The 12,897-nt window shown below is 43.0% G+C and overlaps 1 protein-coding gene and 1 non-coding gene across 5 annotated transcripts in view; both read right to left on the bottom strand.

The window, feature by feature from the left end:
- LMAN2L (lectin, mannose binding 2 like) overlaps positions 1-8,553 on the bottom strand; it is a 34,384-nt gene extending 25,831 nt beyond the window's left edge. Inside the window, exons 1-4 of one of the 4 annotated variants that reach the window (XM_036262923.1) lie at positions 8,300-8,544; positions 6,746-6,864; positions 3,079-3,196; positions 2,195-2,277 (exon numbers count right to left, since the gene is read on the bottom strand). In XM_036262923.1, the coding sequence (XP_036118816.1) occupies positions 2,195-2,277; positions 3,079-3,196; positions 6,746-6,864; positions 8,300-8,498 (519 nt within the window). In that variant the 5' untranslated portion in view covers positions 8,499-8,544. Of the gene's footprint in view, positions 1-2,194; positions 2,278-3,078; positions 3,197-6,745; positions 6,865-8,299 lie in introns of all 4 variants that reach the window. The other 3 variants (XM_036262922.1, XM_036262925.1, XM_036262924.1) reach the window with 3 other exon arrangements.
- Positions 8,554-11,078: 2,525 nt separating this feature from the next.
- LOC118631312 lies at positions 11,079-11,242 on the bottom strand. Its single transcript, XR_004959795.1, has one exon. It is a non-coding gene; the product is annotated as a U1 spliceosomal RNA (small nuclear RNA).
- Positions 11,243-12,897: the final 1,655 nt, after the last annotated feature.

Genomic DNA, 12,897 nt, shown 5'->3' with positions numbered 1-12,897 from the left:
ACAGATCATAATTAAAAGCAGCACAGCCTGCCCTGGCTGGTTTGGCTCAGCAGTTAGAGCATCAGCCTAAAGACCAAAGAGTTGCAGGTTTGATTCCAGTCAAGGGCATGTACCTTGGTTGTGGTTCAGTTCCCCACCCTGGTTGGGATCATGTAGGAGGCAGCCAATCGATGTGTCTCTCTCACATCGCTGTCCCTCCATCCCCACCCCCTATCTGAAGATAAATGAAAAAATATCCTCAGGTGAGGATTTCTTTTTTTTTTTTTTTTTTGCATTTATCTTCAGATAGAGAGCGGGGGAGAGAGAGAAACATTGATGTGAGAGAGACACATCGACTGGTTGCCACCCACACGACCCCAACCAGGGCTGGGGACAAACTGCAACCAAGGAATGTGCCCTAAGCAGGAACCGAACCCAGGACTCTCTGGTCCACAGGATGACGCTCTAATCGCTGAGCTGAACTAGAGAGGGTTCAGGTGAGGATTTTTTTAAAAAAAGCATCACAGCCTCTGGAATCAGGTAGACCAGTGTGTTCAAAATCTGACTCCACCTTATATTGGTTGTTACCTTGAACAAGACACTTAACTTCTCTAAACTTGTTTACTCATTGGTAAAATGGGAAAAATAACACTGACTATAAGGAGATTCGATGAGGATTAAGACAGTATTTGTAAAGTACCCAGCACAAAATAGCCACCTAGCCCAGCTGGTGTGGCTCAGTGGATTGAGTGTCATCCCATAGACCAAGAGGTCCTGGTTCAATTCCTGGTGAGGGCACATGCCTGGGTTTCAGGCTCAAGCCCCAGTAGGGGGTGTGCAGGAGGCAGCCAATTGATGTTTCTCACATCCATGTTTCTATCTCTCTCCCCTCTCCCTTCCACTTTCTCTCTCAAAAAAACAATAAAAACATATATTAAAAAAACAAAATAGCCACCTAGTGCCCTGGCCGGTTTGGCTCAGTGGTTAAGTGTTGGCCCACTGACCAAAGGGTTATGGGTTCATTTCCAGTCAGGGGCACATACCTGGTTGCATGTTCAATTCCCAACCCTGGTCGGGGTCATGCGAGAGGCAACCAATCAACGTGTCTCATATCAATGTCTCTCTCTTTGTCTCCCTCCCTTCCTTTCACTCTATCTAAAAATCAATGGAAAAATATCCTCAGTGAGGATTACCCCCCCCCCAATAATAGCCACTTAGTAAACAAAAACTGCTTTTATTAGTTTAAAATTTAGTTTTTAATTTTAAAATTTGTTTAATAAATAAACAAAGAAGAAGAAAACAAGGACCTGATGTTGGTCCATGGCTCTCAATTCTGGCTAAAATGGTGACTCACCTGGAGAGCTTTGAAAATTAAGGTTGCCTAGACTTCACCTAAGACAAATGGAATCAGACTCTCCAAAGTTGGGCCTGGACATCTGAATTTATTTTAAAAGCTCTCTAGATGATTCCAATGTGCAATTGGGAGTGAGAACCACAATAGCTAGCCAAAAGAGAGGTCCCACTTTTTACCACCTGAAACTAATTTTTTTTATTAATAGCCACTCTCCTTACAAAATCAGTCCATCTGATGGTAGGGCCATCAGGCAGAGAGTACCAACCTTTTGGTAGCATAAGAAAATACTAAAAGACCCTTAGGGTCTGCTAACAAAAAGCAAGAAGTTTCTATCAACAGCCAGATAATGGGTTCCCAGAAAATCCTGAGATTTCATCCATTTCCTTTGATCGCCTTTCCTAGAGGAGAAGAGAATTGCTGTTCAGGCCTGAGAAGAGGAAGGGAGAAAAAGGATGCTGGAAAGAGTGAGCAAGCTGCAGGAGAACATGGCAGTGATGTATTAAATCATCAGGGGAGCTGAGTTACATACATTCAGCTTGCTCTGGTGCTGGCCTAGTAGCCAAACCACCAACCAAACAAGCATGCTCACTTCCAGCAACCACCTAATGTGCACAAGACAGAACATTGTTAATGCTAAAGAGAAAGTCCCCATTCAGGCAGCCATTCCCAAAAGACTGTGCACCATAAACAACTCTCTCTAGAAAAAACCCTGACAAAGACATTAACTTTTGAAGTTCAATAGATGAAGAAAGTAGAAGCGAACCCCTCACTAACTAGCCCCTTGTTCCTTCCTGAACAGCATTCCTGAGGCAGAGGACGGGGACGTCCATGGCTGCCCTAAGCTCTGACACTTGCCATTACCTCTTGCTGCTTCTCCTCATTGGGGTAGGTGTCTACAAATACTCCCAGCCCCACAAATTTGTCCATGTTTCCAAACACAGGCCCTAGAGAGAGAGAACAGATGATGAACAATGAAATAAAGCCAAGAGTTGGTCAAGAAATTATATATCACTACGATGGAGGAAACAGTAAAATTCAAATGACTCTCAGGCCTCAATTAAGACAAGAAAACATATGTAAAAGCACCCAGAAAAGTGCATGGCCTGTAACAAGCAGCACCTGATAAACAGCTGTAGTTACTGAAGGCAGGGGAAAGAGAGAAGGCCACTGCAAGCTTGTTTAGCACTACAGCTGCTCCCTGATCCCGACTGGTTGCTAAGCCTCCCCTAAAGAATTCTGCTTCACAAACACTTGGTGATGACCATGTCCCTAAGAGAGATCTGAATTCCCAAGTTTGACTTCTTATTGCAAAAGAAATCAGGTTGAATCAGGTGGAGTTTGCCATCTGCTTTGGGCAATGCTTCACACACAAGAGGGAAAAATAAACATTCTTCTCCTAACTCAGGACTGCTGAGATCAGTCACTGGCACGCCCAGAGGAATCTGCTCACCCAGTCGTCAGGGTTCAGGAGAGCCAGTGCTTTCACCTAGTCACCCGGGCAGGTGGGTTCACAGGGAAATAAGAAGGAACTAATAAGCAAGAAATTGTCCCAGGATGAGTCAAGTTCAGCTGCTTATGAGGACTCAGACCCCATTCTTGAGATTAGATAGGTCAGTCTTCAATCACAGACATCAAGGGAGAGGGAAAATTGCTGATACTGTGGGGACATACCCTTCTCAAAAAGAAGGCACATGAAAAAGCAGGTGGGTTACACCCTATTCAAGAGCAACCCAAGGTCCCAATACCTGACTGCATTCGATCCTTTGTGTACCAGATTGCCAAGCCATCCCCATGCAGATTCTTCTTCCCTTGTCCATGGATTTTGAAGTGCACCTGCAACTCCCAGTCTCTCAGGAAACAAGGCTGAAGTGAAAAACACATTGGGATCAATGAGGAGTATAAAATACGAAACCCCTCAAGCCCTTATCAGCTGTCTACAGACCAGGAAAATATAAATGCAGGTAACATAAGACAAAGAGGTGAAACTGAAATCTAAAACTTGCTAAGTGTTTGTGTCATAAAATTAAGCAGATAGAGTCATTTAACTGTATATGAGATTTAATATGAAAAGTCAAGCACTGGCTGGTTTGGCTCAGCGGTTGGAGCATTGGCCTGTGGACCAGAAAGTCCCGGGTTCGGTTCCCATAGGGGCACATACCAAAAAAAAAAAAAGGTCAATAAACCTCCTAATTTTCTTCAACATCTCCCAATAGAAATAGAATAGTACTCCAAAGTTGGAAAAGACACCAAAACACCACATGAGACTGCTATCATCCTACACCCATCCAGCAAAGTGTCTCAGCCTGTAGAATACAGGTGGCTGAATTAACTCATCTGCAGGTTAAGATCACCCCTGTGATAGACTCTCAAAAGCTTAGATTTAAAGAAAGGTCAAAGCTCATTCATTGTGAAAGAATAAGAAAAACAAAGTCTGTATGTAAAGGTTTCCAGTAATAATTAGCAGATGCTATACACAACTCTAATTAGTTAGACTTGGCTCTATGACAAGCTGAGGGGAAAGCTGGAATTCTCATATCATAAGGGGTAAGTTACAATCCCCCCAAACCTCATGCCCATGGTCAGGAAGCATAAATGCACCAAAGAAGAACACCCCACCACAGGGACAGCCTCTGGTGGGAAAAATTTAATGTGGTGAGTATGAATCAGACTCCTGTTGCTTTTTTTGAATTATGTAGCAAACCTTGGAGAAATGAAGGAGGTAAGCCCTCTAAATACTTGAACACTTTCAAGTAAAAATCAGAGTGGGTATCTGATTTAGAGAGGCTCCTGGTTAAAGTGCACCATGAAGAAAGAAGAGGAGGAGGAGGAGCAGATAGACCAATGGTATTCAGCCAAAGACTTTCCAGATAGATTTTTCTGGCTCTCAAGCAACATACTGCTAGATCATTTTCAGTTTAATTTCTGGGAAATCTTCCAGTGTTAGTATTGGTAGTACACAGTACAAATGAAAGGACTGCAGATAATTCTGAATTCACCAGTGAACCCTGAAATCTCCAACAGCTTACCCTACTCTGATGAACCCAGTCTCTGCTGTTACATTTAGATTTCAGGGCAAGAGTGAAATTCAGTGGCAGGAAGCTGCCCCATAGCCAGCAGGTGGGTATTATGCCCCTGGGAAGAGGGCAGGGTCAGAGAGGTTGATACCAAGTCAACACATATCTGCCACTGATCTTTGGCTTCATGTAGCACAATGCTATACAGTTTTATTCAGGCTACGTCTAACAGTGGTTCTAAAACTTTGCTGCACATTAGATTCACCTAGAGGGTTTTAAAAAAAATTCTAATGGCCAAGCTGTGCCCCATTCCACTTAAATCAGAATCTCTGGAGTGGGATCCAGGCATTGACTCCAAGGATAGCCAAAGATGAGAAACACTGCTAAAACCAATGCTTCCTATGCAAATACAAAACTCAGAAACAACTCCAAGGCTTTCTGATAGCCAGTTATCAAAAAATACAGGTAGCAGAGAATCTGAAACCAGGCAGGAAAACCAGAGTCTAGATCAGAATTGCTACTAAGAGTTATGTAGAGACAGCTAGGAAGACAGCTGCAAAGTATTGAGCCCTGGATATAATCATTTAGTAACCTAGTGACCTCCATCAATGAACCTTATAACAGGTGTAGGACATAACAAGGTACATCTCTGTAGCCATTTTAACACATTGTTGACCACTCACGAGTTAACTTGTTTTCATGCCCAAATGTTGACCGATCACGAGTTAACTCATGTTTGCACTTGCATTAACTATTTCAATTTTTGAAACTCAGGGTAATATATAGCATTATTGTATTTGTGACTCTTTGCCCTGAGGGTCGAAGTTCAAAAAACAGCACACCATTCTGTTATTAGACCACCAAATGACAAAAAAGAAATGTGATAAGATCTGATAGTAAAAGTGATTTTGAAGAAGAGTGGATTGAAAATGATATTACACCAACTTTGGAGGATCATTCAAATATTTCAGGTGTAACTGTTGACCTTAGTGATCCACGTAGCATCAGGGAAGTGACGGAATTACTTTTTAGTGATGATTTTATTGATTTAGTTGTTTCTCAAACCAATTTATACCACCACCAAATGGAACAATTTTACAAAACATCTATTAAAACTGTAAAAATTACTAAAATATATAATAGGTATAAAGTATAATATGTAGCAGATATGTACAAAGTTTCACTTAAATTCATTATGCATAAATAAAATATACTGAAGTTTATTTAGATTGCTTCACTTTCATACTCAATTACAAAAAAATAGCCGGTGACATGAGATAACTTGTGCATAAAATTGCCAGTCGACAATGTGTTAACTTTACAAAGCTTTTTCATGTCTCAAAACAACCCTGGTGGGCAAGTAGAACAGGTATTATGAAGCGCATCTGACAGATGGAGAAACTGAAAACTGAGAGGTTAACTAAACACCTAGGGTTTACAGAGGGTATGTAATACAGCTACAGCTAGAACCTGAGTCTTTCCATTGGCAGCCCTTCACCTCTTCCACCAGAACACACCACCATATACTGTCCAGGAACGAGCTCAGCACTACAACCTGGGTTAAGAAACCAGTTTGTGCAAATGACTCATGTAGAAACTTCTTTTCTGCCTTCTGCTCCTTTAGACTTCTCTGCATATAAAATGAACAGGGAGAAGAAAACAGGGCTCTTTTCTGAGGTTCACTTAGCTAAAACTAATGATAAAAACAAAACATGAAAAGTAAGTTCTTAGCTTATGCGAAACCAAAAGTATTCAGGGATGCCAAGGTCATTCCCAAAAGCAAAATGGTCATAACAAATTTAGAAAGAGTTCTGGAAACCAAAAAGAAAGTGTCATCTTACACTTGTACAAAATTAGAGTGCAGCCACAGCAGGAATATTGCATTCACATCTTGCTGCCATACATCAAGGAAGACAATGTAGCTAGAAAAGATCCAGAGAAGGCCAAGTAAAATGATCAAGAGCTCAAAGTGACTTTCACATGAAAATAAAATGTAAATTAGACACCTCAAAGTGAAATAACAAGGGAGGAGGGGGAGAAACTGGGATGAAGTTTGGGATAAATTTAAAAGACCAGTTTTCTACTTTACAAAACAAAGTAACTAAACATGAGTTAAGTTATTAACCTCCAAGAAGTCATACTATCAAGTCAATCAGGAATTAAAGACATTTCAGAAAACAGAATAAAAATGAATTATTTGCTATAATTAGGGCAATAGAAAGCATTTCCCTAAATATCTGATTTCATTATGAAGGTCTTCATAACCTCTGAAATAAAAACCCTTAATATCTACAGAAGACAGAATATGGAGAATAGATAGTAAAATTAAGTCAAATGCCCCTGGTGAACTTTCTAGGACTTTTCGGGTCACCAACACAGGAGGGAGGAAGATTCTTACCACCCGGTTCCACAGGGCACCCTGTTTACTTTGCATATCTGGGGTAAGGCGGATATACTGGGTCATCACCATGGCGTTGCCCATCAGATTCCACAGTGAGGAACTGCTGGTGCCCACACCTACAAGGAGGAAGTAGATCAGTTCATCCTCTTCAACACCAACCCATTCAGAAAGCCACCACAAGGCCCTCCAAAAGCTGGAGTCATCTTTTTTACCCTTTCTTGTCAATCTCCCACCTTCTATCACTCATAAATCTTAGATTCTTATCATCTTTACAATTTCCTTTCATAAAGCCCTATGCAGGTGGAGACCCCAAAGTACATCAGAGGTATCACTTTATCCATGCTACAGTAACCATAGCTCAGATCCATTCTTCCCTTTTTACATGTGAGTAAATTGTAGCACCATGAAAGAAAAAAACTTTCCCAGTTAGCCCTGGCCGGTTTGGCTCAGCGGTTAGAGCGTCCGCCTGCGGTCCGGAGAGGCCCGGGTTCGGTTCCCGCTAAGGGCATGTACCTCGGTTGCAGTTTGTCCCCGGCCCTGGTTGGTCGTGCGGGTGGCAGCCACTCGATGTGTCCCTTTCACATCGATGTTTCCCTCTCTCTCTCTTCCTCTCTCTCCCTCCCACTCTGTCTGTACAAAAAATGGAAAAATGTCCTCGGATGAGGATTAAAAAAAAAAAAAAACTTTCCCAGTTAAACCAAAAAGAGCTTGATCCTCAGGTCTCTGGGGCTTAATCACGATCTTTCTTTAAACAACCCAAGCATGACTTTACCAAATACCTCACACTATAAGCCCCTTGAGAGTGAGGACTGTGTTTGTATAACCGCATTAGCAGAGACCCACACACAAGAGGCACTCTGTGCATCTGCTAAGTGAACAAATAATCACTCTTAGTAGTGTGTATGCTCTTGCACTTGGAGTTTGTTTGTTTGCTGTCCCCTTACCCATACTCCAGCGGGGAAACAGACTTGTTCTAAGCCATCTGCACTGAGTTGGTCCTCTTTGTAGCCAATTATATAAATTTTCTGGTTGATAAGCTGTACCTAAAAGCCTATGAACCCTAAAAAGAGCAGAGCTATCAACTTCTTTCACCAATAGGGCTCCTGGACTGGAGAAGAACAGGTGTTTTAACCGGCAACAGAACTGTATCTTCTTTCTCAGTCCGGCCACTCCTACCCCAGCTCTGCCTCCTGTTTTATTTCTAGCAAATTTACAGCTCCATTCGGAGTCCGGTTCATTGTTAGTGGTTCTCCATCACTCGCCCCATCGCAGTCCCCTCCCCTCCCCACATTCCTCGTTCAGACCTAGCCCTAACGGCATCCGAAAACCCAGTGACGACCTGCAGGAAACGTCCAGCGCTAAGGGCGGGGCGGGAGGGAGGCTGACCCCTGACCTTCGGATCCGTAGCTCCCAGACGCAGCGGGAGTCCCCTTGGGCCCCCACCCACCGTCGGGAGTTTCCGGGGCCACGAAGCCCGTCGCCGCCCGCCTCTACCGAGCTCAGGTCCCGAAGCCCTCCCCAAGCACGACCACCTCGTCCCGGGCACCTCACCCTGGTAGGGCTTCGACAGCGAGTGCTCCCGTTTCAGGTACTCGAACGTCTGACCCGCCCCGACTTTTCGGGGCCCCTGCCCAAACCCCAACAAAAGGAGAAGGAGCAACATCTTGGACCCATCCCGAGCCGACAAATGCCGCCGCCACCGCCACCGCCACCGCCGCCACCACCCCGAAGGATCCAGAGTCGCCGCCATTTTTCTCACCACAGTCCTTTCACCAAAAGTCTGCCCCGTCTCACAAGCCATTGGCCCATGGAACTATCTGCCCCGCGTCCTATAGGCTCTCGTCGATTCCCCGCCCCCATAGGTGAGCATTTCACCGATTGGCTAGTTTGGTATCAGTTGCCTTGCCAACCCAGGAGGGGGTGTGACCAAGTGCCTGGACTCCCTTATTTGCATTTGTCCTGAGCTCTGCTAGGCCTGCTGGGATACGTAGTGATTTACATTTTGTCTCTGCAAGTTAAAGAAAGTTTAAAGAGATAAAATGTTTCGTCTGCGATTTAGGGTAAATTTGAAGAGATAAATAGTTTCTTCTTGTTCCACGCAAACGTTCTAACTTCTCTGCCATAGTACCTCTGACTGCGGAACTATCAATCAGGAGAATATAGAACTGAAAGGAAAAATAGACGAATACACAATTGTAATTGGAAAACTGTCAGGAAAATCCTCAAGTTTATGAAAGACTTGAACAACACTATCGAACAACTTGACCCGATGACAATAGAAACTCCACTCAACAACAGCAGAAGACATTCTCTTCAAGTGCAAAAGAAACACATGCCAAGACAGTGTGGGTCAAAACAACAACAAAACCCCACAGAAACCTTCACAGATTTAAAAGAATTGAAAGCACATAATGAATGTTCTGTCATGACAGAATTTGGCCAGAAGTCAATGAAAGAAATATTTCGGCCCTAGGCATTGGCCCGTGGACCAGATTCCTGGGTTTGGTTCCCGCTAAGGGCACTACCTGGGTTGCAGTTCTTACCCCTCCTGGTTGGGGTCATGTGGGTGGCAGCCAGTGGATGTCTCTCTCTCACATTGATGTATCTCTCTCTCTCTCTTCCTCCCACTCTGTCTGAAGATAAATGCAAAAAAAAAAAAAAAAAGTCCTTGGGTGAGGATAAAAAAAATATTTTGGAGAAATACCTCAAATATTTGGATATTGAACAGCTCACTTTTAAATAACGGAGAAGGGTGTAGGAGGTACTAGGGGATTTAAGCAAGTTCTAAGAAATGGAACAGAGTAATCAACCCTTTACCTGGGTAGCACGATAATATACCCAGTTCCCAAAGCCAAAAAAGTGACAGTCATCCCAGTTTCTCCTTTTCCTCACCAATTCCACTGTGCTACCAATAATTAATCAAGTCTTGAAGACTTTATTTCTGTTTTGCAAAGCCATCACATCCTGATCATCCTCCAATTTCTCTGGAATCACAACATGTGTCCATAATATTGTTCTTGCCACTATCATCCACACGGTCATCCAGCTGATCTAAATAATCTACCATGCCATTTCCTCAGTGTCAAGACTAAATAAGTCAAAATTGGTAAAGCTCTTAGAATAGTGCCCAACACGTAGTACGCGCTATATAATTATCATCATTATTGTCAACAAAGCCCTTTTTGGCTAACCATCATCTGTGGAGAAGAGATTCAGGCCCCTTAACTTGGCACACAAAACCCTCTGCCGTTGGCCCTGGCCCTCCTCTGGCCTTATTGCCCATAGCTCCCTTTCTTTGTCTATGTGCTCCAGCTTTCCCTCTTCCCTCTCCTTTTTCCCAGCCCATTCCCCCTAGAGGCCTTCCTTGACTCCCTCAGATAGGAGCAGGAGCCCCACTCTGAGCAGTCAATGTGCCCCAAGCACATTTCTTACAGAGCACTTGCCAGTAGACTTAACCAAAGTTAACTTTTTCTTTCCTGAGCAAAAATACATTTAATAAGAGAAACTGTGATGCAAGCTTGTTTTGCAGGGGATCAACTTTTTAAAATTAAAGCTGTCACAACCATTGATCTTTTACACACTCCACATAGAGCAGATGTTTGATGATAAGACATTAGGAATTGCAATGAATCTATTCCTTGTCACACCCTTGCTTTAAAACCATTCATGGCTCCCAATTACCATAGAATAAAATCCAAACTCCTTAGTGTAGCATTCAAGGCCCTTCACAACCTGGTTCAAATTGGGCTGTACACATCTCTGTTACAATGTGTCACCCTGAATTACGTAGCTCAATTAGCAGATTATGTGATTGCCTACCCAGCAAGGCTGGGAGCTCCTGGACCACAGAAAGCAGGTCTTACACATTTTCTATTCCAGTCCCTGTCCACTTCCCCCTCTCCCTAACCCATCACCCAGCACATAGTAGGGGTACTAACTGTTTTGAATAAAATAATTTCCATTGTATTTCTATGTCAGCTGGAATTTTTATTGTGGTAAAATATACACTATTTAAAATTTACCATTTTAACCTTTTTCTCCTCGATCTTCACGCAAGGATAGGTTTTCATTGCTTTTTAGAGAGAGAGGGAGAGAGAGATTGATCTGTGCCTCATATATGCACCCCAACTGGGATTGAACCCAAAACCTAGGTATGCGTCCTGACTGGGAATTAAACCCGCAACTTTTTGGTGTATGGGACAACATTCCAACCAACTGAGTCACCCAGCCAGGGCTCATTTGAACTATTATTTAAGTATACATGTCAGAGGCATTAGTACATTCATACTGTCTGCAAGCTGCCAGCTGGATTTTTTTTTTTTTTTTTAACCAGGGGAGAGTGCAAACATAGTCCCCCACTACCACAAATTATGCAGTCAAATTCCCCACATTTGGGGAAATTGCAGGGGTCAGCGCATCCTAAATGCAATGGATAAGTTTCACCCTGGGAAAACCACCTTCTTAATCATGGTATTGTCCCTGTCTGGTAAGTATATCAGCTGAATTTTTGATAGATTATCTCAGCAAATCTTTCATTGTAAAATTCATTATGATGAAGAAAAGGGGGAAAGGAGGGAGCATGTAAATGACAAAATGTGCAAGACAATAAATTCAGAGATTTTGTTCAGACTCTGGCAATAGGGAGAATGCTCATTAATGAGGAACATATCAAAGAAAAGGAAGATGGCCTGGTTTGGAGACAAATCAACAAGGGAGTCATTTCGAGGAAGAGCAAGAGAATCTTATCTGAGTCACTGAGGAAAGATAGAAGTGGGTCTTTTCTTGGAATAGTCTTTTAAAGTCAGCCATTTCTCAGAATTCAAAATGCGGTATGGGGCCACAAACAGGTGAGTTTTGTTGTTGTTGTTGTTGTTGTTTTATCCTCATCAGAGGACATTTTTGCATTTATCTTCAGATAGAGTGGAAGGGAGAGAGGGAGGAAGGGAGAGAGAGAAACATCGATGTGAGAAAGACACATCAACTGGTTGCCACCTGCATAACCCCAACTGGAGCCAGGGACAAACCGCAACTGAGGTACCTGCCCTTAGCAGGAACCAAACCTGGGACTCTCTGGTCTGCAGGCCGATGCTCTAACAGCTGAGCCAAACTGTCCAGGTCCATATTTCTAATTATAAACTCCAGTGATAGGATTTGCAAATTACATGCTTCCACTTTGTACCCCAGATCCCTGAATGATATCCTCAAGTGAGCCAATGATTTCTACTTCATTTATTATTATTATTATTATTTTTTAATCCTCACCCGAGGATATTTTTCTGTTTATCTTCAAATAGAAGGAGGGAGGGAGAAAGAGGGAGAGAGAGAGAAACATCAATGTGAGAGAGACACACCTACTCATTGCCTCCTGCATGACCCGACCAGGGCCGGGGATGAACCACTACCAAAGTGCATGTTCTTGACCAGGATCAAACCCACAACTCATTGGTCTGTGGGCCGACACTCTAACCGCTGAGCCCAACAGGCAAGGGCTGATTTCTATTTCATTTATAAACCTACCTCTGACAAATGTACTTTCTTCCAGAGGGACCAAACCCACTTTCCAAACACATTTTAGAACACAAGCAGGCAAGCCTTAACAAGGTTGTATAAACAATAGTAATTTGGATACTTCTAGAACTCTCTAGAGTACACAGTGTGCCCGTGCACTCCCTATACAAACTGTCATGTAATGGCTCGCAACAATCCAGTGTGGTAGGTGTCATCACTCTCACTTTGCAGAGAGGGAATCTGAGGTTCAGAAAGATTACATAATGTGCCCAAGGTCATACAGTAGAGCCAGAATCTCAAAAGGGCAGATGTTTCCATTCCAACTTGAACGTGCCAGAATTGTCCTCCCTCCTGCCCACCCATTCTATAATTCTTGGTGAACATTAATGCTCTGTGACAAGCAGGTATCTGGAGGCCTAGAGGCAGTCCCTAATTTGTGGGACTTCTGCCACTTCATCAGCCACCACAGATCTGAGATCTGGTCCTCGGGACATTGATTTTTATCAGTGGTAAACAGATTGGGGAGAGTAAGTCACACTGACTAAACAAGTAACTAAGTGATAAACTCAAATGCTAATTTCTTAATTAATATACTAATATTAGCAATAAAATAATATATTAATACTAACTCCTTGGTATAC

This window comes from Molossus molossus, unplaced genomic scaffold, assembly GCF_014108415.1.
Source record: "Molossus molossus isolate mMolMol1 unplaced genomic scaffold, mMolMol1.p scaffold_m16_p_15, whole genome shotgun sequence".
NCBI lineage: Eukaryota > Metazoa > Chordata > Mammalia > Chiroptera > Molossidae > Molossus > Molossus molossus.
Note: the sequence above shows the minus strand (reverse complement) of the source record. Positions and strands in the feature narration are given on the sequence as shown.